This window comes from Macrobrachium rosenbergii, chromosome 52, assembly GCF_040412425.1.
Source record: "Macrobrachium rosenbergii isolate ZJJX-2024 chromosome 52, ASM4041242v1, whole genome shotgun sequence".
NCBI classification, from domain to species: domain Eukaryota; kingdom Metazoa; phylum Arthropoda; class Malacostraca; order Decapoda; family Palaemonidae; genus Macrobrachium; species Macrobrachium rosenbergii.
The window spans coordinates 17,898,383-17,925,882 of record NC_089792.1 but is presented as its reverse complement, the minus strand read 5'-3'; the positions used below and the strand labels follow the sequence as shown (position 1 = coordinate 17,925,882).

The 27,500-nt window shown below is 38.2% G+C and overlaps 1 protein-coding gene, 1 non-coding gene and 1 pseudogene across 2 annotated transcripts in view; all 3 read right to left on the bottom strand.

Moving 5' to 3' along the window:
- The window catches only part of LOC136833866 (ATP-binding cassette sub-family D member 2-like), a 55,776-nt gene that overhangs the window by 8,369 nt on the left and 19,907 nt on the right, over window positions 1–27,500 (bottom strand). The window contains 4 exon segments of the mRNA XM_067096168.1: window positions 10,694–10,822; window positions 16,717–16,897; window positions 18,400–18,509; window positions 18,882–19,056. Of these exon segments, the coding sequence (XP_066952269.1) occupies window positions 10,694–10,822; window positions 16,717–16,897; window positions 18,400–18,509; window positions 18,882–19,056 (595 nt within the window).
- LOC136834001 (5S ribosomal RNA) lies at window positions 22,942–23,065 on the bottom strand (annotated as a pseudogene).
- On the bottom strand, window positions 24,557–24,660 carry LOC136834014 (U6 spliceosomal RNA). The gene has a single exon (XR_010851648.1). It is a non-coding gene; the product is annotated as a U6 spliceosomal RNA (small nuclear RNA).

Below are 27,500 nucleotides of genomic sequence, written 5' to 3'. Positions count from 1 at the left end.
GCTTTCACTAGACTGGAGGTCTGTATCGAAATCCCCCACATATACACAAAGAATCTAGATTAACGAGTTAAAGAGTCAGAGACAAAATTCACAGTAATACTCTTCTAAAGAATGAAAATAGTGAATAAATAAATAAATGGTGGAAGATTCTGATACTGCTATTTACAGGGGGAAATGTACAATTATTGTTAACATCTCGACTTCAGACCCATTTCCAAATTCCATCCGCTCATTCCTCCAAGATAGAATACATGCCACACACAAGACATCTATGTGATGAGAAGAAAAATAAGTGAGTCAGCCACATCGCTTCACCTCCTATGCCAGGATGATAGTATGTACAGATATCTTTCCTTTTGTGTGCTATCAGGTACTACTGAAAACAGTGAGTCCCACTCCATATATCTGCACAACAAATCAAAAAGACTCCTTAGGAATAGTGTATGGAATAATCTTGGCTTACCTAATACATGTAATGTGCTGAACCTCTCTAATTATCCCCTTACCGCAGAAGAACAGAAGGTATTAAATCTTGGTGTATCATTCACTCTAAAACCAGGTCCCGAGAGTAATCTTAACTTCTTGGTTGTGTTCGACAAAAACTTTGCAAGAAACAACTATGATAAAAAAGATGTGTGTCTCAAAGGTATTTTGCTAAATGTCTTGGAGAAAAATAACAAAAATTCACTCCCAAAAAGGTTCCAAAAAGTGTTAATAAGGATATGGGAAAGGAGGATATCATCAACACAAAATCTGATAAAGATGGGAAGATAGTTCTTTTAGATAAGGAGATGTACATTAATAAAGCTCAAGAACTTTTAAAAGATGAAACCTATGAAAAAATTAACAAACGATTCCACAACAAATATTGCTGCCACATTTAATAAATCAGTCAAAACCATACGGGTTAATAAGAAGGATACAGACTTCCTAGAATCATTCAAGATAATCAACTGTTCTCTCCCCTGTTGTTATGGCCTCCCAAAAACACAAAGAGAGAATTCCTCTACACCCCATAATATCCAGTAGGGACTCTTTCATGTGTAAATTATCAAAATGGCTTGCAGACCTGTTATCACCTTTCTTAGGAGCCTTCTCATCCTCCCACATAAAGTATGTAGAGAATTTTATAAAAAAAAAAATTTACAGCTTAAACATCCCTTTGAATACCATCAAAATGCTCAGCCTAGACATAGAATCATTATTTACCAAAGTCCCGATCGCTGACGTGTTGTCTTTTCTAAATAGGAAGTTACAACTGTTTGAAGAACATTTTCCTCTTGGCATTGACAAAACACTAAAACTAATTAACTTTTGTGTAACTACCAAACACTAGAACTAATTAACTTCTATGTAACTAACAATGTTTTCTCTTTTAATGGTAATTCTTACAAACAAAAGTTTGGCTGTAACATGGGCAGCCTTTTGTCCCCTCTTCTAGCGAACCTGTACATGGAATACTTTGAAATGGAAATCTATCACACCCTGCAATATGATCTGGCTTTGATACACAGATGATATTTTTACATTCTGAAACAATAGCTAGGGAGATTTCAATGGAATTTTTAATAAACTATATTCGCTAGTTCCGACCACAAAATTTAAAACAGAATGGGAACAAGACGGAAAATTGCCTTTCCTAGAACAGAAACAGAACAGATGCACCTTCACAGCATATAAGAAGTCTGCTTATATTAATTTCCTAAGCTTCCACGACGTCTCCATAAAGACCATGATTGGCTGCAATCTATTTCTCAGAGGGCTTAGGATATGTTCAAGTGGGTACCTAGAAAAAGAATTAGATACAATCCATCAACATCTAATGCAACTGCTCTACCCACCATACATTATTGAGAAGACTATTAACAAATGATATAGAATATACTACATAAGTCCCACAAACAACGGACAAATAGATTTTAACGACAAAATAAAGTTTCCTTACGACAAGAACATCAAAAAAGCTACAAAATACCTCAAATCTAATAATCCACTTATTTTCCATTATCCCAAATTCATTGGGAATTCACTCATTAACGTAAACTTATATAAAAAAGGAGCAGATGCTGGAGTTTACAAGATACCACACAGCAACTGTAATGAGATTTATGTTGGGGAGAGAGGTAGATCCATCTCGCAAGATTAACAGAGCATAAAAGGTCAGTCAGATATGCTTCAGAGAGTTCAGGGATTTTCGTAAATATTAGGGATAAAGGCTATACCATAAATTGGAATGGGGAGAGCTGGTTTTCAAAAGTAGCTGCCCATACAAAAGAAACATGCTGGAATCTGCTATTATCAATCAAACCAACAATATGAACCTGTCAGGAGGACATTGAAAATCGGATGTCACAGACAAGTTAATCCTAAGGTCTTTCCATCTGGGGTTGGAAAAAATATATATATACATATACATATATACATATACATATAATATATATATAATATATATATATATATATATATATATATATATATATATATATATATATATATATATATATATATATATATGACTATTTATCACATCACAGTGATTCATATACAATCAAACTACAATCCTTTAATATCAATTAGCTCTACCTTAATATATTTTCATATATGTTACGAAGGGGGATTTTTAGTTGATAATAAGTCCACACGTCCGTGAGGTCGAACCAGCGACGGACGAGGAATCAGGACTACAGTGGCCACTTCGCGGTCGGCCACAAGAGAGGTATAAGTGAATAACATCTCCCATCAACTCACCCGTCGAACTCAGGTGTTTTCGCGTTTGGGAGTGGATATCCACCCACCTCTGCCATGTTGACCGTGTAGTGCGTTTATCGCGTAGCCATATTATGACTATTTATCACATCACCGTGATTCACATACAATCGAAAGCTACAAATGTCCTTTAATATCAATTAATCTACCTCGGAAATAATATATTTTCATATATGTTACAAAGGGGAATTTTTAGTTGATAATAAGTCCACCGTCCCCTGGGGTCGAACCAGCGAAACGAGGAATCAGGACTAAACGACTAACGCAGATCGGCCACAAAAGAGGTATAAGAATAACATCTCCCATCAACTCACCCGTTACGAACTCCATGTTTTGCGTTTGGACGATATCCACCACCTCTGCCAAAACGCACTACACGGTCAACATGGCAGAGGTGGGTGGATATCGCCTCCAAACGCAAAACACCTGAGTTCGACGGGTGAGTTGATGGGAGATGTTATTCACTTATACCCTCTGTGGCCATCAATCGAAGTGCCGGCCACTGTAGTCCTGATTCCTTGTCCGTCGCTGGTTCGACTTAACGGACGGTGGACTTATTATCAACTAAAAATTCCTTCGTAACATACATGAAAATATATTATTTCATTTAGAGCAATTGATATTAAAAAGAAACTTCTCTTTCGATTGTATATGAATCACGGTGATGTGATAAATAGTCATAATATGGCAACGCGGCGAAAACGCACTACACGGTCAATATGGCAGAGGTGGTGGATATCGTCTTCCAAACGCAAAACACCTGAGTTCGACGGGTGAGTTGGTATGATGATGTTATTCACTTATACCTTTCTATGTGAAAATGTCGTTAAAAGGCCACTGTAGTCCTGATTCAACTCGTCTGTCACTGGTCTCGACTTTCACGGACGGTGACTTATTATCAATAAAATTCCCCTTGATGTAACATATATGAAAATATATTTCAGTGGCAGAGCCACTGGATAAAAAGGGACGTTTGTAGCTGATTATATATAATATATATATATATATATATATAATATATATATATATATATATATATATATATATATATATATATATATATATATATATATAATATATATATATATATATATATATATATATATATATATATATATATATATATATATATATATATATATATATATATATATATATATATATATATATATAAATATATATATATATATATATATAATATATATATATATATATATATATATATATATATATAATATATATATATATATATATATAATATATATATATATATATATATATATATATATATATATAATATATATATATATATATATATATATATATATATATATAATATATATATATATATATATATATATATATATATATATATATATATATATATATATATATATATATATATATATATATATATATATTTTACATATATACATATGCTCAAAATATCACAGTAGATGCATGTGACTTCAGTGTGTAAGAATCCCACAGGAAGATGACAGGCAGAATTCAGAACTAAGTGCTTTCACGTTTATTAACGCATTGTCTGGGCACAAATGAGACAGAGATACAAAGAAGGTTGCAAAGTAAACAAAAAGAACAAGAATACCAGATGGTCAGTTGTCAAAGGGTAATAAACAGAAAGATAATCCAGGATCAAGCTGTCACAAACTGGAACCATAGACCAAACAGATATGGAAGTTTAGGCTTACAAAATCCAAAAACATGTATAACCTTGAATACCAGATGGTTAATTGCCAGGGGGTAAAAAACAAAAGGTTAATCCACGGCAAATCCGGGATCACGCGGTCACAAACTAAATCCATATATATCCTTAACCATAAGAGAAACGGAATCTTACCCATTCACATTGCAGGAACATGTATAAAAATGAATATTAATTTTGCATATATTTATCAACAACTTTTTTAATTATGAAGGCATCAAGTTTAAACAAAACAAGACTTAAATTTACAACACTTTCATTATTTGACTTGATAAAACAAGATTCAATGATATTCCTTTTAACTGTGTCTTTGCACAGGACTAAAGATCTTGCTTTTCTCCAGTTAATAGGATGATCTAAATCTCTCATATGTACAAATCATGTATTCAATATTTGGCCAGTTCTCACAGAATACTGGTGTTGTTTGATTCGTTGTAAAAGTGATTTTCCAGTTTGTCCACAATATATTTTATCACACTTTTTTATTACTAAACTCTTGACATTAAAATTACTGAAAACAATATTTGTGTTGAAAAGCTTTAAAATCCTAGGAATTTGTAAAAACCTTTCATCATATGGTAATTTGAGAATATTATGCTTGCTGAATTCAAGTTTGTTATTAGTAAAATAAAATGTTTTCCTGGCTCTTTTCCATGCTACATCTACAAAGGTCCTTGGGTATTTAAGTTTCAAAGCAATACCATAAATTTAATAGTTTTGATCTCAGCATATAAATTTAATAGTTTTGATCTCAGCATCAATGAACTGCGGGCTACAAACACATAAAGCCCTTAAGAACATTCCAGAAAAGACAGAGAATTTAACATTTTGATGGTGATTGGAATAATAGTGAACAAAAGAGGCAACGTTAGTTGATTTTCGAAAGACTGAAAAGGTGAAATTTCTATCATGTCTATGGACAGTTGCATCAAGAAAATTCAAATTACAATTTCTTTCTTCCTCTACGGTAAATTTTTATAGAAGAGACTAAATTATTTAGCTTAACGGGAAATTCCTGGAGATTTTCGTGAATTGGCCAGATACAGAAAATGTCATCCACATACCTAAACCATATAAATTTTCAGGGCTAAATTCTTGGTAAGAATTTTGTCTCAAAAAATTCCATGTAAATATTGCTAAGGACAGGAGATAAAGGGTTACCCATAGCCATACTGAACTTCTGTACAAAAAATTCCCCGTTGAAACAAAATTTACTATCTTTGATACATAACCTTATAAGATTTGTGAGGTTTGCTACAGTTAAAGGAATATCATTAACTTTCTAATTCTTTCTCTAAAAATTCCAGTAAATCATCTACAGGCACTTTTGTGAATAAAGACATCAAAACTGGAATTATAATATATGACTATGAAAATAAGATAAAATCTTAAACTATGTATTTTACATCCAACTATACACGCTACAGTAGTGCTGTACGATTACTGTATATATAGTGCATCTGTACATATTAACTGGTCAACTTTAATAAAACTGATAGAAGATAGATGACAAATCCTTGATTTTAAAAGCATACAAAAGATTTCGTTGAGTGCTTGGAATCTTTCTTTCATGAATGCTAAGTATACAATAATTGAAATTACAATATGAAATGGTAGATAATAAAATTGACAAAACAGAAATGTCTGACTTACTACAACATGGTAAACTGTATATGTTGATAAATGGTGATACTGTACTAATAAAGATTCACATAAAATTAAATTCTCCCAAATCTATCTGGTGGGTTTCCTTGTTGGAAGAAGCTTTCTAATTACAACCTCTCCCCCAACAACCCAAGTACACCATAAAGAAAACCTTGTTCATTACTATTCAGGCCAAGGAAGCCACCTTTAGGAGCTTGGTGATACAAGAGAAAACAGAAGGTACTCTGTTGTGAGGGAGACTTCATCAATATTATTCACAGGATACTCACACTGGGGGTGGAATGGAATGGAATTTCAATTCAGGCCAAATGCCAAGCACTGGGACCTATGAGGTCATTCAGAGGTGAAAGGGAAATTGAGAGTTAAAAGGATTTAAATGTGTAACAGGAGAAAAACCTGGCAGTTGCACTAAGAAACAATTGTTAGGAGAGGCTGGGCAGTAAGAAGGAAGAAAAAGAATATGAACAGAAGTACAATACAAGGAATAAAAGGGTTGCAAGCTAGGGGTCGAAGGGACCCTGCAAAGAACTTTAAGTATGCCTACAGTACAGGCAGTCCCCAGTTATCAGCAGGGTTCTGTTTCTGAAGGTGTGATGGTAACTGAAAATCGCCGATAACCGAAAATCGGCGCTTTTTCTGCGATTTTCGGGGTTATCGGTGCCAAAAAGCGCCGATTTTCTGTTATCGGCGCCTCTGTTAGGTATGTTTCGGCGCCGATAAGCGGAAATTGGTGATTTTCAGTGCCGAAAATTGCTGATTTTCGTCACTAGACAAGCCCCATAAAACCAGATCGCTGTTCACCGAGCCCACCGTTAACCAGGGATTGCCTGTACACTGCATGGGGTGCACTGATACTACTCCCCCTATGGGGACACACACATTTGGGTCAACTGTTATGGTAAACTGTATTATACCGTACACAATGTAGTGGGGTTAAGTACAAATAATTTGTAAAGTGTGGTAGAATATGGTACAGAAACTATTAAATTATCCTATATAAACCAGGCTTATGACTAAATCATCTCACATTGCAGATATTAAACTTAATTTTCTTAAAAATCAGACTAGCTGTATTCACTTCAAATAATTCAATACTCATTTTAAAATGAAGCCGCAACGCATTAATATTCACTTTAGATTACCAAGCTTCATTGCATTAAAAAGCACATACAGTACTGTCCTACACTTTAGTTTTAACATCAGACAATGTAGCACTAGTGATCAATGTTAATACAGTGAATATTTTAACATTACTTAGGTGCAATTCAAACATTATTAATAACTTCAATCTTTCTCCTACTTGTCAAAACAAATATGACTTTTTATAAGAAAATAAAGTTTTATATATACTTACCAAATAATTACATAGCTATAGTTTCTACTTTACATGGCTGCTCAAAGTTCAAAATTCGCGGTAGTGCTCTTTTGTTTTGGGTGTAGGTATACTGCCCCACCCACTTTCTGGGAAGAATAGGTACAACGTAGCTAAAGAGCTCAATTCGTTTATGCTCTATGTCCATGAGAGGGGAGGAGGGAGGGCTCTGATCATGTAATTATTTGGTAAGTATATATAAAACTTTATTTTATTATAAAAAAGTCATTTTTATATAAGTAACTTACCAAATAATTACATAGCTGAATCCCACATTGATTGGAGGTGGGATGAATGGACATATACTACCCCAAAAAACACTGATATGGAGAAGAATTTGGAATAAAAAGTTAGCTAGCATCTTGAAATGCTTATTGTAACCTTATCTGGTGAGGGAGCAATGGCAGACGGGTACTGTCTCTAGTCGTAGCTCCTCTCAACCTGTAGCGGCGTGGCGGTAGAGCCAAGGGTCACCTTTACTGGAGTGGGTGCTTTGCAATGTAGGAGGTTAATCGCAAGTTGCCAAAGCTTACAATCCAAAAGGTTCACATAAATAATATGTGGATATGCCCTTGCCCTGGGCGCAGTATGATAGAACAACAAAGACCAGATAAAATCAACCTACACCACCATGAAAATTTTAACCAAAACCATAAAATCGGTGACACTCGGGACTCAAGTGTTCACCAGACTTCCCAAGAAGTACAACTATCATTATTCAAGGAGAGTGGGTAGAGGAAAAAAAGGGCGTTCCTCTTAACCTTCATCCCCCAATACCATGCCAGCTGCGAAGAACGGACCTAAAATACTGCATTTTTCGTACACTGTTTCAATGTCCCGCAAGTAAAACATGGCAAACAGTGACTTGCACCTCCAAAATGTTGCTTGCAAATTTGAAGAGAGACATATTGCGTTTGAAAGCCAAAGATGTCGCCATGGCTCTTATTTCATGAGCCTTTACTTTACATAAGGCAGTAAATCATCTTGAACTCCCGAATGTGCTTCCAAAATCACGGATCTTAAAAAGAATGATAATGCATTCATGGACAAAGGACAGCTAGGGTCTTTCACAGAACACCAAAGATTCGAGGCCGAACCTCTAAGGTTTTTGGTTCTTTCAAGGTATACTCTCAAGGCTCTTACAGGACAGAGGACTTTCTCTTGTTCGGAAGGCTCTTGATTGAAAAGAGAGCAGGGGCCAAAGGTTAGTCGGATCTTCATTCTTGGCCAAAAACTCCAAAATCAGTGAGTATACAACATTGCCTTGTGAGAAAACTACCCTTTTATCAATGGCATGAAGCTTACTGGCTCTCTTGGCTGCAGCCAGTGCCATCAAAAATAAGGTATTCTTCTTCAGATTCCAAAGTGACAACGAATCCAAAGGTTCAAACGGCGGTCCTGCCAGCCATTTAAGGACCACGTCCAAGTTCCAAGCAACTCCTGAGGGCTTTGCTTGTTTACTAGTATTAAAATGTTTTATTAAATCGCTCATATCTTGGTTTGAGGACACGTCTACTCCTCTATGTTTAAATACTGAACTCAACACCGCTCTGTAACCCTTCATGGTAGATGTTGTGAGTCCTTTCGTGGTTCTAAGATGTTATAGAAGATCTGTGATTTGGGCTACAGATGTTTGAGAAGAGAAGATATTTTGCTCTCCGCACCACTTCCTAAAAACTGCCCACTTGGCTTGGTAGACTGCAAGAGAAGATTGTCGCCTACACTTAGCAATAGCCTCTGCAGCCTTCCTTGAAAATCCTTTCACTCTGACAAGCTCCTGACAGTCTGAAGCATGTCAGAGCAAGAGTGGATAACCCTTGATGGAATCAGAGAAAGTGCGGCAGTTTGAGAAGATTTCTCTTCTGTGGAAGTAGCCTTGGGAAGTCCATCAAAAGGCCTAGCAGACTGGGGAACCACTCCTTGTGTGGCCAAAAAGGAGCGACTAAGGTCATTGGTAAGTTGTTGTGTGCATTGAGCTTTTTCAACACTTCCCTCACCATGCTGAAGGGAGGGAAGGCGTAAAAGTCGACGTTCGACAAGTCCTGCAGCATGGCATCCATCAACCATGCTTGCCAATTAAGCTCAGGAGAGCAATTTGCTCCCTACAAGAACTACATACTGTAATGTAAGTTATATTTTGCAGGAGTGAGTTTAATTTTGCAGCCTTTGCTGCAATACCTAATGCTAGACAAACTAGTCAGACATAATAGGTCAAAAGTCCAATTAGGCAAGTCACAATCGACGATATAATCCAGGATTCTAGGTAAGCTAAATAGCTGAGCTACCAAAAGCAAAGAGTACTTCACCAAAGACGACCTCCGACCATACGGCGAAAACAAATCAAAGCTGCTAATAACTGGTGTTCAGTCATTAGCCGGCAGAAACAAATTGAGCTCTTTAGCTGCACTGTACCTATTCTTCCCTGATAGTGGGCGGGGAAGTATACCTACACCCAAAACAAAAATGCACTATCACGAATTTCGATTTTGAGCTGCTGGGTAAAGTAGAAACTATAGCTATGTAATTATTTGGTAAGTTACTTATATAAAAAGAAATTTACTAAAAGTAGATGTTTTAAAGCATAAAAAGAATAATATATATATATTATTTATTTATATATTCATCATGTTCCATATTTTCGCGATTCAGTTATACATACATACATACACTGAACCCCCGTATTTGCGGGGGATGCGTCCCACACCCCCCCGCGAATAGGTCAAATCTGCGAATGCTTAAAACCTCTCTAAAAACACTTAGAACTGCCCATTTTGATAGCTTAAACCAAGAAAAACCCTGTAAAAATGCTTATACCCGAGTATTTTAATAGTTTTATCACAAAAAGTGCATTTATTCATGAAAATTATATGAAAATACAGTAATTAGTGAATACTCAGTGAAAAATACCGCGAATGGGTGAATTTTCCGTGAATGATGGCTAGATATGTTCCACAGAGAAACCCGCGAATGCGTGAGTCCGCGAACCATGAGAACGCGAATGCGGGGGGTTTACTGTATATAAATACATAAATGCACATGGAAATAATTGTAACCGATAATATAAGATACAAAGCAATAGCTCATTCACTAATCTTAAGCATGCTTATTTAAAAAATTACATTTTCAGATTAAACCTAAAAATGTACTGAAAACCAATTTCTTACCAGTAATAAGAAGGTGCATTTGTGGATGGACAGTAATGGTGAGGGACGGAACAACAACATCGCAATTCGGTGTTACAATTGGCACATCTTCCACAATTATGGTTCCATCAACACTCTCAGTAACATGACCTAAATATAGAAGAATACAATTACTGTATCTATGTTCTACATTATCAGTAACCTAGTAGTAATGTTAACAAAATAAATTATAACATTTTTTAAAACAAAATTAATTTTCCATAAACAACCCATTACTTTATGATAGCCTTATCTAAAATCAGTGGCAATCTCTACCCATTCCACAGAGGAAGAAATGTCCCCCTTTCTACCTGTCTGAGTACACAATCATATTTTTTCAGGTCCTCTAAGGAGAAAAATGTAAATTTATTGATTAATATTCATTATTTGGATACTTAACCTATTGTTAAAGATATCTACATCTTTTTACTGGCAAGTGCAGTCAGCATTCAAAGTAAAACAAAGAAGATGGCTTTGCTGACCCAGATGACTATCTCATTCACCTGTCCTCCACTAGGTGTGTTTATATTGCTTTAGTTCTCATCAGAATTCTTCTTGGCAACCCATTAAGTTGTGGGGAGGCTGGGTTGGTCATACTTTAACAGTAGGTAAGTATCCAAATAATAAACTTAATTGTGAAATTTGAATTATTTGGGATCAATTCCCTAAAGCATTGTGAGGAAGCAGAGAAATCAAAGAAATAACACTCTTAAGCACATGAAGTGTACCCTCAAGATACACCTTACATGATGCACCAAGAAACGGCTGAGAAGGCAATGACTTAACACCACTGAACATAGGAAGGGTACCCTCTTGTTGTGTCGCACTTGAAGCACCAACAGACAATAAACAAAATGCTGACATAACACCACTTGTAGTGCATGGCTGGGAGGGCGGTTGGGAGGAGAGGAAGAAGTGGGCCTGCAATAGTTGACATGACAGCCTCAATCATAGCCACTTTAACAAGACTGAAAGTCAATAACAGAAAACTACTAAAATGGCATCTCATTCAAATTAAATTGAGGGGCCTGCTAACAAAGCAGAGGCCATAATAAGAATATTAGAGGTGGTGGAAGAAGAACCATTAATAGCAGTAAGTAAGGACAATACAGGTATATGATATAGATTGAGAAAAGGAATGGAAGGAATAGAATGAGACTGAGATACAGACAGTGATGAAAAAGTTTTGGCAACAAATTGCACAATATCATTAGGACTGGAACAAATAATAGGAAAATTCTTAACATACCATTATATTACTATTTTGTCATAAATTAAGAGCTATGGCTAAGCTAACCTCACTACCATCAGTCTGATGAAGGCAACATCGATAACTGGTGCAATGATTTATGCTTTCTGAAAGGGTCTTTTGGCAACTGAACAAGACAGATGAGAGGCAGGTGTCACAGGGCACAGAGCAACCTAGTCCAAGAACCAACCTGGTTCCCTGTTGGCAGAGTCTTCAAACTGTCACAGGACAGTCTTAGGCTCAGGCTACAGACAGACGAGGCCACTGACAACTTTCCTCTTAAAGGAGACCATGAAAAAAGTACACACTATGAGGAAACAAGGATTGGTTACTCAAAACCAGAATTAAGTCAAACCTTAGGCAGCTTTTTAGAATAAAACTAACATCCCACCTAATTTTAAAATATACTTTTCCTGAACAGAAGGGGAAGCAGAAGGTAGAGCAGATGTTGAATCAGGTCTAGACAGAGAAGGAGATGAGAGTTGGGGACAGAGGAGGATAATTACAAGATGAAGGAGCTGGTGACGAAGTGAAAGGTCTATCCCAATTTAATTCATTGCTTCCTCAATTATCTGACTCTCTCTTTCTATACAGTAGATTTAAGGAGCTTATTATAAATTCATCCAATCATTCCCTACACTCTTCACACCTAGTTGAAATCAGACTCCTGACACCTACAACCAGCGCAAACTATACCTATCACACTATAGAATACAGTATTTAATTCTATAGAATACAATCTGTTAAAACAGTAAACATTTCTGAAAACCTGATGTTTTTGCTCCCACTGCCAGTCTACGACATCCCGAGCAAACAAACAAAAAAAAAAATAGTCACAATACTGTAAAAAAAAATTTTAAAAATGGCTAACAGCAACCAGCAAATCACCAACCACTGTCCTGGCCTACAGCAAAAAAATTCTGACAAGAACTACAATATTTGAAGTACACCTGGAGAATAGGTGAACTAGATAGGCAATCAGGTCACCCAAGCAATTTCCTTTTTATTTTGAATGCCAAATGCACCAGCCAACACAAAGATATCTAAGTAACTATCTTTAACAGAAGGTAAAATTCATCCCAAATAATGATCACTTTCTGTGAAGTCCGTACCACCTCCAATAAGTAAAAGTGAAGTGGGTGTTTCATGTAAAGCAATGGGTCTATACATGAAAAAATTACTGTAATATGGTTATAAAAAATTGTTTGCTCCAGCACAAATCCAAATAGCATGAATCGCTATTAAGTGGAAAGGATTCATTGTCTTGAAGATCTCAATGACTATGGTTACTGGAGCTAATAATACCACAGAGTGAAAGAGAATACTGTACTGTAGTACCCAGGGGATTTCAGTAGCTAATTTGGGGTGATAACATCCACTGGCACCTTATTAGTACACCTATGGGTTGTATAATTTCTGTGAGATCAAAGCAAAAGATAGATGTGACACTTACCAAGCTAATGAGATATACAGCAAATACCCCCAGAGAGTAACACCTACTGAAAAAAGATATGGGTTACAAGGATGACAAAGATGAATCTGACACCCACCTATCTCTTTCAGATCTAATAGAATCTAAGAGTGACTAATATAGGGTCAATAGAAGATAACTCAAATGACTTATGGGTCAAATCTCTTCCAGGATGCCATGTTTAAATTGATTTAACATCTATATCTGATCTGAAACCAATTAATAAGGAACAGCCCTGATTTCATGACCACTAACTTCACTGTGAATGTATGACTTGGAATTGAAAAAACAAGCCTTTAAAATTACCTAACCCAAAACTGAATAGTACAGTACTTTCACTGACTAAATTTGATCATACTTAGGGATAAAAAGAGAAGCGAACCCCATCTCTAAAGATTTATTCCTCTTAGGATAATGCCTTAGGTTCTGACTGGGCATACCATTAAAAAAAAAAAGCTGCAACTATAGTTAAAAAAGCAGACTGCTACTAGCCCAAGGCCCCTAACAGGGAAAGCAATCCAGTACAGAAAAGGAACTTGCAAAGTAATGAATAAACTATGAAAGAGATATAACAAAGAGACGCAAATATCAACAAATACATATGTAACACAGTAAAACAACAAATAATCCACAAGCTTAGACTCATGTCAACCAGCTCAAGAAACAGTATTTATACCAAATTTGCACTTCTGAGGTTACAACTATTCAACTACTAGAGGATTACAAAGATCAATCCACAATTTGGTCATAACAGGAATACAATTTCTAGAAAACTGTGTAGTAATGAATCTCAGAAAAATGCAAGTCTTAGAATTATCTACATATCTAATAATACATGGAAGATGATATGGTCTTAGGAAATCTGAATACACAGGATAATCAGAATTATGTACAATGAGCTGATTGTACAACAGTGAATGAATTGATACTGTATCAAGATCAAGAAAAAGAAATTTACTATACAATATAAAGGTTTTAGTCTAATAATTTACGATGCAAGTCAGTTGCTGGAAACCACACAGGGGAACAAAATGTACGACACAGGAAACTGAGAGATGCAATCACAACCACAAAAAGGGCAAGATCTCCCTTACTTCCTAGCTGTACTGGAAAAGAAAGGATAACAAAGGTTGGAAAGGTTTGTGGATAAGAAGTCATGTGTGCCTCCATTATGTTTTTTGTTATGTAAAACAAGCTATAGTCTGAGTTTTTTATATGTGCAAACTTGCTTGAAAGAGCATGTAACTCACTTAACTTGCAGAAGAAAAAAAGCCCTTGAGAGGAAAACTGCTCCAAGGGTTCACATGCTTCATGAAAAAGTGCCTTGAAACTAGTGAAAAATCCCAAAATAGAAGCTTTAGACTTCACGGTGGGGTTTCACTCTCACAATGTTGGTACAACATAACTCATTTGAGCTGTCCAGGTCAATATCTCTGTTCTCAATCACCTGAGCTAAGGCCAATTTATAAGCTTTAATAGTGGACTTATACCGCTCTCTAGACATGCAGAATAGACATGCAGAAAAAGAGCAAGAAAGCTGGTACTCATGGAATAGTGGGTTTGAATAGATTAGTACCCATTTTACTGTACTGACCAAAGAACAGTCACTACTTGGCCTGATACAGTCATCTGTTGCTTTGCAAGACAATCCTCCACATGTGAAATCCATGGTGGCCTACGATTTGCTGGAAGTTTTAAAATGCAGCTGGGATGGTTTTGCCCTAAAAGGCAGCACCCTGGGATGATCCACTATCAGACTCAAGATATCAAAACCATTAGTGTATTGACTAACTACTGCAGCTTGTCCAGGAATAGTTAGATAAGGGAAAAAAAGAAAGAAGAAAAAAACAAGAGAAGCATGGGCTTCCAGATTGTCCCAAGGAACATTGAAGGCAACTATTCCCCAAGTTGCTTGGTCTGGAAGTACTGAACTACACCTAGGCAGACGACTGCTTCCCATTATCCCTTGCAAGACACAATCAGCATCTCCCTTAGCATGACTGTGACTAAAGATTAAATGTACTGAGTCTGCACGAAATTTTACACTACCCTTTGACAAACATAGGAATCATTGACATATTTTATTTTTAAGAGAAAGATGTCCACTGCCAGACAACACATGGATGGAGATTTGTCTCCCCTGTCACATACATATACCACTATGGTGGAGTAGCCTGACACTACACTCAGGGTTTTGCCAGACATAAGCTGCCTTCATGTTTTAGGATATGAATAAGGCTACTTCCTTCTTATGAGGACCATCTTGCTGATATAGCTAAATCAAAGAGATCATTGGCCCAGCCCTCTTTTGAGGTATCTGTAAACAGGAGTAGCTTGAGAGATGGTGGCACTAGCAACAACCAGAATGATTTCTGAATCTTCCCACTGATATCTACTAGAACTTCAGGAGACACAATCACTGGGTAATCTTCAAGATGTCTCAATGTCAGCCAACCAATTAATGTTTAACTCCATCTGCAGGGGTCTCAGTTGAAAACAATTCTGCAGAACTAAATCCTCCAAGGAACAAACCTCCGAATCCTGTCCATGATCAGACTGACTAATGCTACAGTACTGATATGTAAAGAACCATCCCCAGATAAAGCCCTTTCTTAGATGGATGTAGGCCTGATTTGTCCCAGGTGAAAACCAGGCCCAGATGCTGGCATAGGCTGAAGAGACATCGAAAGTGTCTGTGAAGAGCTGGAGCCAAGGCTGTCAATGCTAGCCAGCGCAGATGCCTCGCCTGTGAACACTCATGGTAACTGGCACTGGGATGTGTGTGAATACCTGCAGGCATACATTGTAACTTGTGAATGGGGACTTTAAATCAGGAATTTACAAAGTTGTACATATTTTCTGATGGAGCAATGGACTAAAGGTATGGTGTCCATCGAAAAAGGCATTAACTGAAGATAATGATTTGGAGGGCTGAGGTCAGTAATTGATTGCCAGCCTCCTGAGGCTCTGGGGACTATAAAGAGCCTGCTTTAGAAAGACGAATTAATGAAGTGGATGAATAATAGTGAAAATGGCATTCATACATACACTTTGATTTCCCAGGGCACTGAACTAAAGAATAGCAGTGCAGGGCACAGTACTATTAGACAAACAGGGCAGAAGATTTCTCCAAGGTGAAATGTTTTACCCATCATAACACATTGCCAATTATCATTAACCAATGGAGGCTTTTGTAAAGCAGTGGGCTTCTCATTTTGCACTATTACACAATGGGTAAAGTATTTAAAGTATACAATCTTAAAGGAGAAGTAAACCCAAACTCACCATTAATGAGGGGCATGCCATTGCGGAATACTACATTGCAGTTACTGCTATATCCTGATCTCACAGCATCATTATTTTCTGTCATTATTGATGGTCTCTGGTAATGACCTCTTTGTACATCTTCAAACACTTGTAGCATGTTACCCACCCTTGCAGTATATCCTGCTAATTCAACTATTTCCTGCAATTACAAATATACAGAATGACTCAGTAATCCGGCAGGCTGTACAGTATCTATACAGTATCTACAAAATATACAAATACCCTCATGATTAAAAACTTCAAAGAAAGAAAGCATTGAAATCTAAGGGAAGAGCAACTTTGGGAGGGGTCAATTCACAGAGTCTAACTCACACAATACAGTAACTATACAGTAATGAAGCATAATGCTAAATGCCTGACAGATATGGGACTAATCTCAAGCTCCATACCAATTAAAAGTTCAACGTAACACTTATCTAAAAGTATGAAGTTTCAGGCAAAAGACTTTAGTATTCAAGAAAAATCACATGATTTATTTTCATTATGATTACCATGAAAAAACTGTAATAATTTGGTAGAATATATTTGATAATTTCTGAGATGAATGCCTCTTTCTGAAGAACATGTGTCTATAAATATTTTACTTGAAATTTATAGTACCTAAAAAAAAATAGGAACCACAGATAATTTGACAATAATATATAACTACAAGAACTGACATTCAAGTGACCTTGCTAATCCCAAGTTATTAATAGTGCTTTGTCAAGCTGCACAATACTCCAGAACAAACATAACATCTAATATGCAATCATTTAGAATCTATAAGAGAGTTTTTTATATACTGTCTTTATATGTTTAAATCTAATATCACTGTTTTATATTTTGCAAAACTACTTAGCCAGAATTACTAAAAGCTTATAACCAGTATTCACCGTCTCCAAATGGCCGTCACTGCAATCTTTCTACCTGACAAGTGGAGTAGTATCTGTAGACATGCTATGTACCTGCAGCTCCACAGATACACTGTACAGCAATCAACACAGCCTAATGGCCCCTGGTCTTAACCAAATTGGGAGTTGGGGGGCCAGGACTACGGTACTGATTATGTGTGTAAATGTCCATAACCCAACTTCACTTTTCGTGTGCTTGCCACAATGTCAACAACTCAGCAAAAGGCCCCAAAATGGTTCCAATAAAAGTGCCAAAAAAATTAATTAAAAAAATTATACCTCTCACAACTTTTCTCCATTTCTCATCACTTTGCTTTAAGTGATGAAAATTACTCAATAATTGCATCTCAACAGGTGAATATTACTCGCTTGTTTCAAGATCCTTCCAGCTGCCCATTAACATGGGATGACAAAAAATTATTGCATGTTCTTTTGGGAAAACTTTCACCCTCGCATCAGTTAACAATAGAAGTAATTCAGACCAAGTGGTTTAAATTAATTAGGTAATGAGAGGTTAACTGGTTTGGAATTGTGAATAATCATGAAAGTAGTGCTTTTGTGTTAGGAAAAGAAAACATGCTCAGATCATTATTTCATCTGGTCTTCCTATGGTTCACAAGCTTGATTATTGCCCATGCTTCAAATGTATGATAAACAGGATAACTTCTCTTCATTTTCACATAGGCTTTGACTTACAAAATGGAAAATTACAATATAGCATTAATAATAATATAATACTATAATGCCATACCTTATATGATGTCATAAGACGTTCTACAGCATCAGCACCAGATGCAAGCATGTTTTTGGCAGTTGTAAAATACTGTGTTCGGTCAGATACACCACCATCTGATTCTTCAGCTGTTGGAGAGAAAATTAAAATTATACACAATACATTCAAAATATGTAGATAAACTATATAAAGTGTACTTCTTATGAATGCATCTTGATATAAATGCCATATGCTTCATGAGGGACATCCTACAATCAAATGTAAAATCTTTCATCAATACTACTCTTGAATAATATTCATCTAAATATTCTTTCAGTCCACTAAATATTTTTTTTTTATAAATCTCATTTTCCCCTCCCAGTACATAGACAATATTTCTTTAAATATACTGCAATTGTAATAATCTTTGTTACTTTGATGTTATAATAATTTCCCATTTAATAACACAAAACTAATTCTAGGAAAAATGGAATAAATCTCATTGACATCAAATAACTTACCTTCATTCTTAGTCGAGGTTAGGAGAGGAATGGCCACCATTACCATTCCAGCTCCTGACCATACATACTTCATCAAGAACTGTTCTAACATTATGTACCACAATCTTTTATTAAAGATGGCTTTCATCTGACTCACAAGAGATGTGTATGCTTGCTGAAGAATACCAAGCTCAACCTGGAAATGCAAGAGTTCATTTTAAAATTCCACGTTCATATCAACTATCATTTTTACCTACACACTATAATGGTTAAAGAATAAAAATCAAGTTAAACTTCATTCATTAGTACACGTACCACTAATAGGTCACAAAACTGCATGTGACATATTCAGTATATAGAAAACCAATGGAAATGAGAAAATAAAAGACTAGGTGCCAAGCACTTTACAGTATATATTACATACACATCTTCAGGGCACAAAGTAAAATGAAAAAAATGTCATAAAAGAACAAAACTTCACAAAACAGAAATTAAAGCCATACACATCTTGGAGGTACAAAATAAAACTGAAAAAACTTCACAGATATGAAAACTTCATAAAATAAAGATTAAAGCCATTATGGTTTAAATCTTTGTTTCATAATGTTTCCTTTTCATGATTAATTTTATTTTACACTGTACCTCAAAGATGTACATATTACACAAAAGCGCTTGGTACCTAGTCTTCAATTCTCTTCTTTCCAGCAGTTTTTTACACAAACACACACACATATAATTTTAAACTACTATCCGGTCATAAGTCCAGGTCTAAATGCACTGTTAATGGCTTTAATGTTTTTGTTACTTTATTCTTATGGTAATGTTCTTAATTTACCTTACCTCTCACATTTTTCTGTGACCTGTTACTTCTTAAAATATATCAATAATAATATCTGAAGAAGAAGAAAAATAATGCTAGGTGGAACATTTATGTTATTTCATGAATAAGATATGAGGAGGGATAAACTAACAGATATACCAGGGGCTGAAGACGACCTGAAATGTCCTTACGGATGAATTCACAGTTTCTGATATAGAATCAATAATAAAGAACCTCAGGAGAAGGAAAATGATATTTTAATGATAAAATAAAGTTTGTTCATACTTACCTGGCAGATATATATATAGCTGTATTCTCCGAAGGTCCGACAGAATTTCAAATTTCATGGCACACGCAGTGGCCGGTCAGGTGGTTAGTACCCATTCCATGCTGGGAGGCGGTATCAGGAACCATTCCCATTTTCTATTCAGATTTTCTAACGCCACTGTCTCCTGAGGGGAGGAGGAGGGCAATATAAATATATATATCTGCCAGGTAAGTATGAACAAACTTTATTTTATCATTAAAATATCATTTTGTTCATGAGACTTACCTGCCAGATATATATATAGCTGAATACCACCTTTGGAGGGGGTAGAGACAGCCAAGAAATAGGAAAAAACCAATTATTGGTAAAATTATTTTGGTTCCTTATCTGATAGCGTAGCTGACTGAGTGGTTACTGTCACTCTAGTCTGCTTCTGCTTTACTAGAGACCCCAGCGAGGTAGTGACCTATATAGCTGGCGACTTCTAGATGATCTGTCAACGGGAGCGTGACCACAATGTGACTAGATCATAGCCCATACAAAGAGGACAAAAGAGCATTACTAACCACCTAACCAACACCTAAAGCGTTAGTTTGCAAAGGATTGGGAAGACTGCCTCCAGTAGTCGACCCAACAACCACAAAAACACAATTAAAAAGGGATAGGATCAGAGTTACCCCTTGTCCCCAAGGTTGCTGAAGCAGCAATGTATGGTCCCAGCGAAAAGCAATTTCAGTATGCTACCTAAACATCTTGCCAAGAGTGTGAGGCAAACACCGAATTGACTTCTCACCAAAATGTGGCACTAAAATGTCACTGAGTACCATATTTTTCTTGAACGCCATGGAGGTAGCAACTGCCCTCACCTCGTGAGCGTTAACTCTCAACAACTTGAAGTTGAGTCGTCACAACTAGAGTGTGCGTCCTTAATGACGCGTCCCTAATGAAGAATGCCAGTGCATTCTTCGACATAGGTTTAACTGGTTGCCTCACAGAACACCATAAAACATCCAATGGACCACGAGTGTCCTGTGTTCTTTTAAGGTAGTACTTGAGAGCTCTAACTGGACATAGAACTCCCTCAGGTTCCTGTCCAATAAGGTCTGCTAAACCTTTAATTTCAAAGTGTCTAGGCCAAGGGTTAGAAGACCTATCATTCTTAGCCAAGAACTTAGGGCTTAAAGAATAGACAGCATTGTGTTCCTTGAAGCCCACATGACGGCCTCGAACTTCTCTCACTCTCTTCGCCGCGAGGAATGCCGTTTTCGAGTAACATCCTTAAGAGATGCAGAGTGGAGAGGCTCAAAAGGACTAAACATCAAAAACTTGAGCATTACGTCCAAGCAGGGGAAATCAGCTGAGGAACCTTGGACGTCTTGAAAGAGCTCGTAAGATCGTGGAGGTCCTTATTGTCAGACAAAGCTAATCCTCTGTGTCTGAATACAATCGAAAGCATGCTCCGATAACACTTGATAGTCGGAACTGCTATATCGAGTTTTTCTCTTAAGTAAAGGAGAAAATCCGCAACCTGGCTCACAATGATAGAGGAAGAGGAAAAGCCCTTCTTTCTACACCAACCTTTGAAGGTTGCTCACTTCGCTAGATATATCCTTTAGATGAAGAACTTCTGGCTCTAGCGATGGCCCGTGCCACCTGGCCAGAAAAACCCCTTCGCTCTGACCAAGTTTCGATAGTCTGAAAGCAGTCAGGTTCAGAGCGGGGAGATTCAAAGATATCTCGTGAAGTGGGTTTGTATGTGCAGGTCTGCTCTCATAGGAAGGGTCCTCGAACGTCTACCAACCAGAAGAGAAACTCCGAGAACCAGTGGTTCAAGGCCAAAACATGGGGATGAGAGTCATCCTCGTCCCTTGTGAGGCCGCTGAACTTGCGTATGACTTCTCCCAGAATTTAGAACGGGGAAAAGGCGTAAACATCTATTCCCGTCCAATCCCAGGGAAGAGCAACTATCGCAACTGCCCCAGGGTCGAGTACAGATGAGCTTTACAGAGGAGCCTCGCTGTTCTTGAGGTCGTGAAAATATCCACAAGATGGCGACCCCAAAATTTCCAAAAATCTTGGCAAACCTCCTGATGAAGGGTCCATTCCTTCGGCAGGAGTTGATGGCGCCAACAGAGCAGGTCTGCTTGAACATTTTCGACCTCTGCCACAAAACTTGTGAGAATCGAAATGTTGCAGCATAGGCTCAAAGAATAATCTCTCTTGCAAGGCAGAACAGGGAACAAGTATTGTCCGAGTTTGCTAGAACTACACGATTGCAAACTTGGACCTCAAGAATTGGCGAGCTAAAAGATAGCCGCCAAATCTTTTGAAGTCGATGTGCCAGGACACCTGTTCCTCTCCAGGTTCCTAACACTTTCTCTCCCTCTAGTGTTGCCCCCCAACCTGTTGACGACCCGTCGGAAAAAACAACACTAGGTTGGGGTTCCAGAAGCTTGAGGAGATCCTTTCTGCAATTCCGTTGGATCGAGCCACCACCACAGATCCTCTTTATATAAGGAAGAATTCTCAATTCCTCTTTCAAGACTTCCTTGCTTTGTCAGTTCTCCAACAAAAAGAACTGAAGAGGCCTGAGATGCAGACTCCCAGAAAACAAACTTCTCCAGCGAGGAAATGGTCCCCAGCAGACTCATTCCTTCCTTCACCTAGCATGTTTCCTTTTCCAAGAAGGCCGAAACTTTTTCGTACATAGAAGTTGCCGTTCTTGCGACGGAGACGCTATAAAAGCCGCTGAATAGATCTGAATTCCCAGACACAATGGACAGTGAGGGGATCAGCTGCGACTTCTCCACAGACCAGAAGTCCCAGGGACTTCACGAGTTGCAGAGTCAACTGAAGGTCCTCCAGATACCTTCGCCGGCGGACGCTCGAATCAACCAGTCGTCCAAGTAGAGTGAGATCCTGACGTGCGACAGATGCAACTGCATCGCAACGTTTTTCATGAGACGTGTAAACACCCTCGGAGCAAAATGTGACGCCAACAGCATCTGGTGTTCCCAGGCGGTCAACCATCCACGTAGCCTACTGACCAGACCCAACGTTGCTTAACTTCGCTGATCGGACGAGAAGCGGTGTTTTCAACGTGGTATGGCCGTTAGCAGAGTCCAAAGCAGAGAGCCCTGAACTGGTACGTCCTAGTCCCCAAGACAACCTGAGATACTTCACCGAACGTGGATGAATTGGGGCGTGAAGATAAGTATCTTGGAGATCCAAAGATACCATCCAATCCCCGGGATGAAGGGCTCTAGTATTGACTGCGAGGTCTCCATCTTGAACTTTTCCTTCCGGACCAAGTTGTTCGACCTGTTGACGCCCAAGACGGGTCTCAGCCTACTGAAAGTTTCGGGACTAGAAACAATCTGTAGTAAAATCCCGGGAACACCGAGTCCAATATCTGTTCCACTGCTCTCCGCTCGAACATCTGTTCGAGCAGGTCAAACAATTTTCTGTTTGACAGGAAGGCAGTTGGGAAACAAAAACAAAAGAGGAGACAGGAAGGGAATCAAGTAACCTCTCTAACAGTAGGAGGGACCAAACGTCTGCCCCTCACTCTTTCCAGGCTTGTGCAAAATGAAGCCTGGTTGCAAAGGGAGTCTGGAGATGAAGGGAGTCACTTGCTACCTCTTGGAAGTGACATTCCTTCGGGAAAAAAAAACTCTTTCTCGTGGTGCGGGTCTCGTGTTGCTTCCCATGGAAGCCCCTTTGTTATGCAAACATTTAGCTTTCGTTTACTTTTTGTATCTGAGATCGGTGCAAGCGTTATGAAGGAGATGCAGTTTGAATGTCGATAACTTAGGTTTTGAGAAAAACGATATTTTTTGCTTCTCTGTGTATTTATTTGCTTGCCGTTACACAGTTTGATGTTTTTATGACATAATGAAAAGACAAAAAATAGACCTGCAAAGTAATATAACTTCGCTAAATGAAGCTAAATGAAGCGAGTGTCAAAACACGGCTGAGGTTGGCCAGCGCGACGTTTTACTTAGTCAAGCTCTGAGCTGCTACTGACTGACTGCCACTGACTGAGTGACTGCCCTGCGGCATTCCTGTCTTTCGCTGATGCGTACTATGTCCACAGGGTTGCCATAGATCGCATTAGATATTATTTCATAGCTAAAAGGAAATTACCACCGATATACTGACAATATCATTACATTATATGAAAAATGTAATTTGACTATGATAGGTTACTGTTTTGTTTATAACTTCTAACTGTGGCGAACTTTTAAATAAAACTTTCTGAGAAGATAGTCAGGATATGTATGATGCCATATATAAAATATCCCAGAAAATTTTATTTCCGATTTTTTTCAAACGCTCCTTAAGACAAAGACAACTGCGAAGGTGGAGAGAGAGGAGCGATGGTTGAAAAGTCTCAGGAAACAGATCCTTAAGAAAAAGCCAGAGTCTGATAATCAGAGGAAGAAGAAGACGAAAGAAGTTTCTCTTCATACAAAGGCTGTGACGAAAGAGGATGTTCTTCCGCAGCTGGAGGGTCTTGAGTGAGTGGTGAAAGTAGTTCGATTCGACGACGTGGCGGGAACTACCGCGACGAAGAAGTCGTCAACTAGAGTACGATATAGTAAACATAAAAAATGTGGGCGCTTCACGATTAGCGTGTCATCCTTGCGCAAGAGCCATGCTAATCTTCTCTGTATCGTTCCAATTGGTATATGTACTGCCGAAGCAAGTACTGGCTAAATTAAGAAGGACATCAGATGTTGAAGCGGGTAGTTGTGCGACATGATGAACAACTGGAGCGGTGTCAACACAAGACTTGAAGCTATCGCGGCGCGAGCGCGGGCGTCATGGCGTGGCGCGCGAGAGGCTCCGTGGCAAGTACTAGAAGAGAGTCACAGCGTGGCGCGCGCGTCATGGCTGGCCTGGCGAAAGCGCCAAGGTGAGGAGCGTGAAGCGTGAGAAGCGCACGAAGAGCAAGACGCGCTCCTGGCGCGAGACAAGAGAAAAGGCCAACACCTCAACTCGGGAAGACGAATGGAAGCCACTAAACACTCTCTCTAGACGACAGACGCTCTGTATCGTTCCGAGCGGGAGGCGAAGGTGAAAGACTGTACCTCTTAACAGGCAGATACGAATCTTGAAAGGTTCATGAGAGCATCCAGCTGTTGTTGCAAACCCAACAAAAATCTTACGCGTTGGAGAAGCCACTCTCTCGGGAGAAGGGCTGAACCTGAGAGAGAGGAAAGGGGGCGAGAGATCGTATACTTCCTTCCACAGGGGAAGAAGCTCTAGCCCTTGCCTTAGCGACAGGGGGTCGAGTAGAGTGATCATTCGAAAAACACTTTATTCTCTTCTGCAGAGGAATATCCACGCAACTTTGGGGAGAGTACAAACGTCTAGAGGAAGAGGGCGTGAAGCGTCCTCTCCTCTAAGCTTCTCTTAAGAGGGCGAGAGTCCAACCGAGCTCCAACCCCGAGGCGGGGAGGACGTGTCGGAGGACGAGAAGCAATCCTTCAGGATGCGTGCCTGAGCACGATCCCTGGCAGCCTGGGTAGCGTCATCAGGACCTGCCGAAGGGCGCCAGATCGGTGGGAAGCCCCGTAACCCTCATGCGGCTTCGACATGCCCCCTCCCTGGTCCTGGGAGTTCGACAGAGGTCCAGGCCTAGAGGCATTATAGGGCCGATCTGACGCCCCTCCACAACACTAGGGGCACTAGCACTAACACTATGCGTTTGAATTGCATTCACTTTAGTTTCAAGAGCACGATTGACTCCACACGAGCCAGGGAATTACCTTCTGCAGCAACAAACTACAGGGTTAGTAATAAATTTATTACAGGGTTACTAGTCGGAGAAAACCAGACTGTCCAACTAAGGATGCACTCTAGAGGAAGATTTCCTCAGCCTATCACGCTCCAATTTAAGCATATAGGCTTCATATTTCTTCCACTCACCCTCAGACAATCCCACACATTCATTACCGATTATCATAGAGCATTGAACACCCTTACATATATACATAAAGAGTGAGGAACTATCAAAGTCTTCGATAGCCTCACCTTACATTCACCCAAGCTACAGACTCGATAGCTAGAGGTAAGACATCTTAATTATAAGAAAAGTCAAAAAGCAAAATCAAAAACGGTCCACAAAGAGCGTATGCCAAGTCACAGATCCAGTTTAATACCAAAAAACAACCAAAATACTTAAGTGACAACAAATTTCGAAATCCAAAAGGCGGAGGAACTGACAACAGGTGTTGACAGTCCGGCGACAGAGAAAATCTGAATAGAAAATGGGAATGGTTCCTGATACCCGCCTCCCAGCGGCGGGAATGGGTACTAACCACCTGACCGGCCACTGCGTGTGCCGCGAAATTTGAAATTCTGTCGGACCTTCGGAGAATACAGCTATATATATATCTGGCAGGTAAGTCTCATGAACAAAATGCAAGGTTATGATGGAATCAGTGCAGAGATGATTTTAGCTGAAATTGAAATGACACTTCATATAATAACTAGACTGTTTTGCAGAATATGGAATGATAAAACAAGGTACCATTACAGGGAACTGGGAGTCATATCAAAAAAAGTAACAAAGGTACAAAAGAAAGATGACCTCAGTGAGTGTGGTAACTGTAGAGGCATTGCACTTGCAAGTTGTAATTGAAAATATTCAGTATGTTTACTGTCAATAGGCTGGTGAGAGACCTTACAGATACACAAGTTTGTTTTAGAAAATTCAAGAGCTGCACAGATCAAATATTTGTGTTTGTGTTCAGACACTTAGTAGCAGTATATGGAACTTAAAAATTCCCTTCTAATGGCTTCTGACGATTACAATGTCCACACCAACAGTGTGGAAGGTTTTGCACCTTCCATAATAGAGTAGATGCAAAGTAAATAATGACAGGGTCTGGTCAAATCAATTTGCAGTAAATAATGGGGTGCTCTGATGAAAAGATATTTCACCTATGTTGTTTTCCCTTCTCAAAGATTTTGTAATGAAAACGTAGTCCTTGATGACAAAGGTTTAGATTGCAATAACAACAGTCTTATCAGACTTAGAATATGAAGATGATGTTTTGATCAGCCAAACAACACAGATTTACAAATTTGTTTAACTGAATGCACTGTATATCTAAAGACGAGAATAAAAATAAATCAAAGAGAATCAAAGTATTAAGGAAAGTGTGTGCACAAAGGGATGAAATTTCAACATTAGATGGAGAAGGAGTAATGAGGCTGAATCACTCAAGTGTTTAGAACACACACTCTTGACATTCGCTCGATTTCAAATTTGGTGAGACTAAAAAGCATAAATCAAACCACAGGCAGGCTGAATAAGATTTGGGAATCAAAACCCTTAAATTGCATACAATCTGTATTGCTATACAGTACTGTACATACATGAATCATGGTATGACAATGAAACTATATCTAAAAGGTTTTGCCAATTTGTGAATAAAGCTTTAAGAAGAATATTAGGACTCAGATGGCATAATATAGTGAGAAATAATGGCATAAGAGAAATTACAGAAGTTCCATACAAAGATGGGATAATGATGAAACG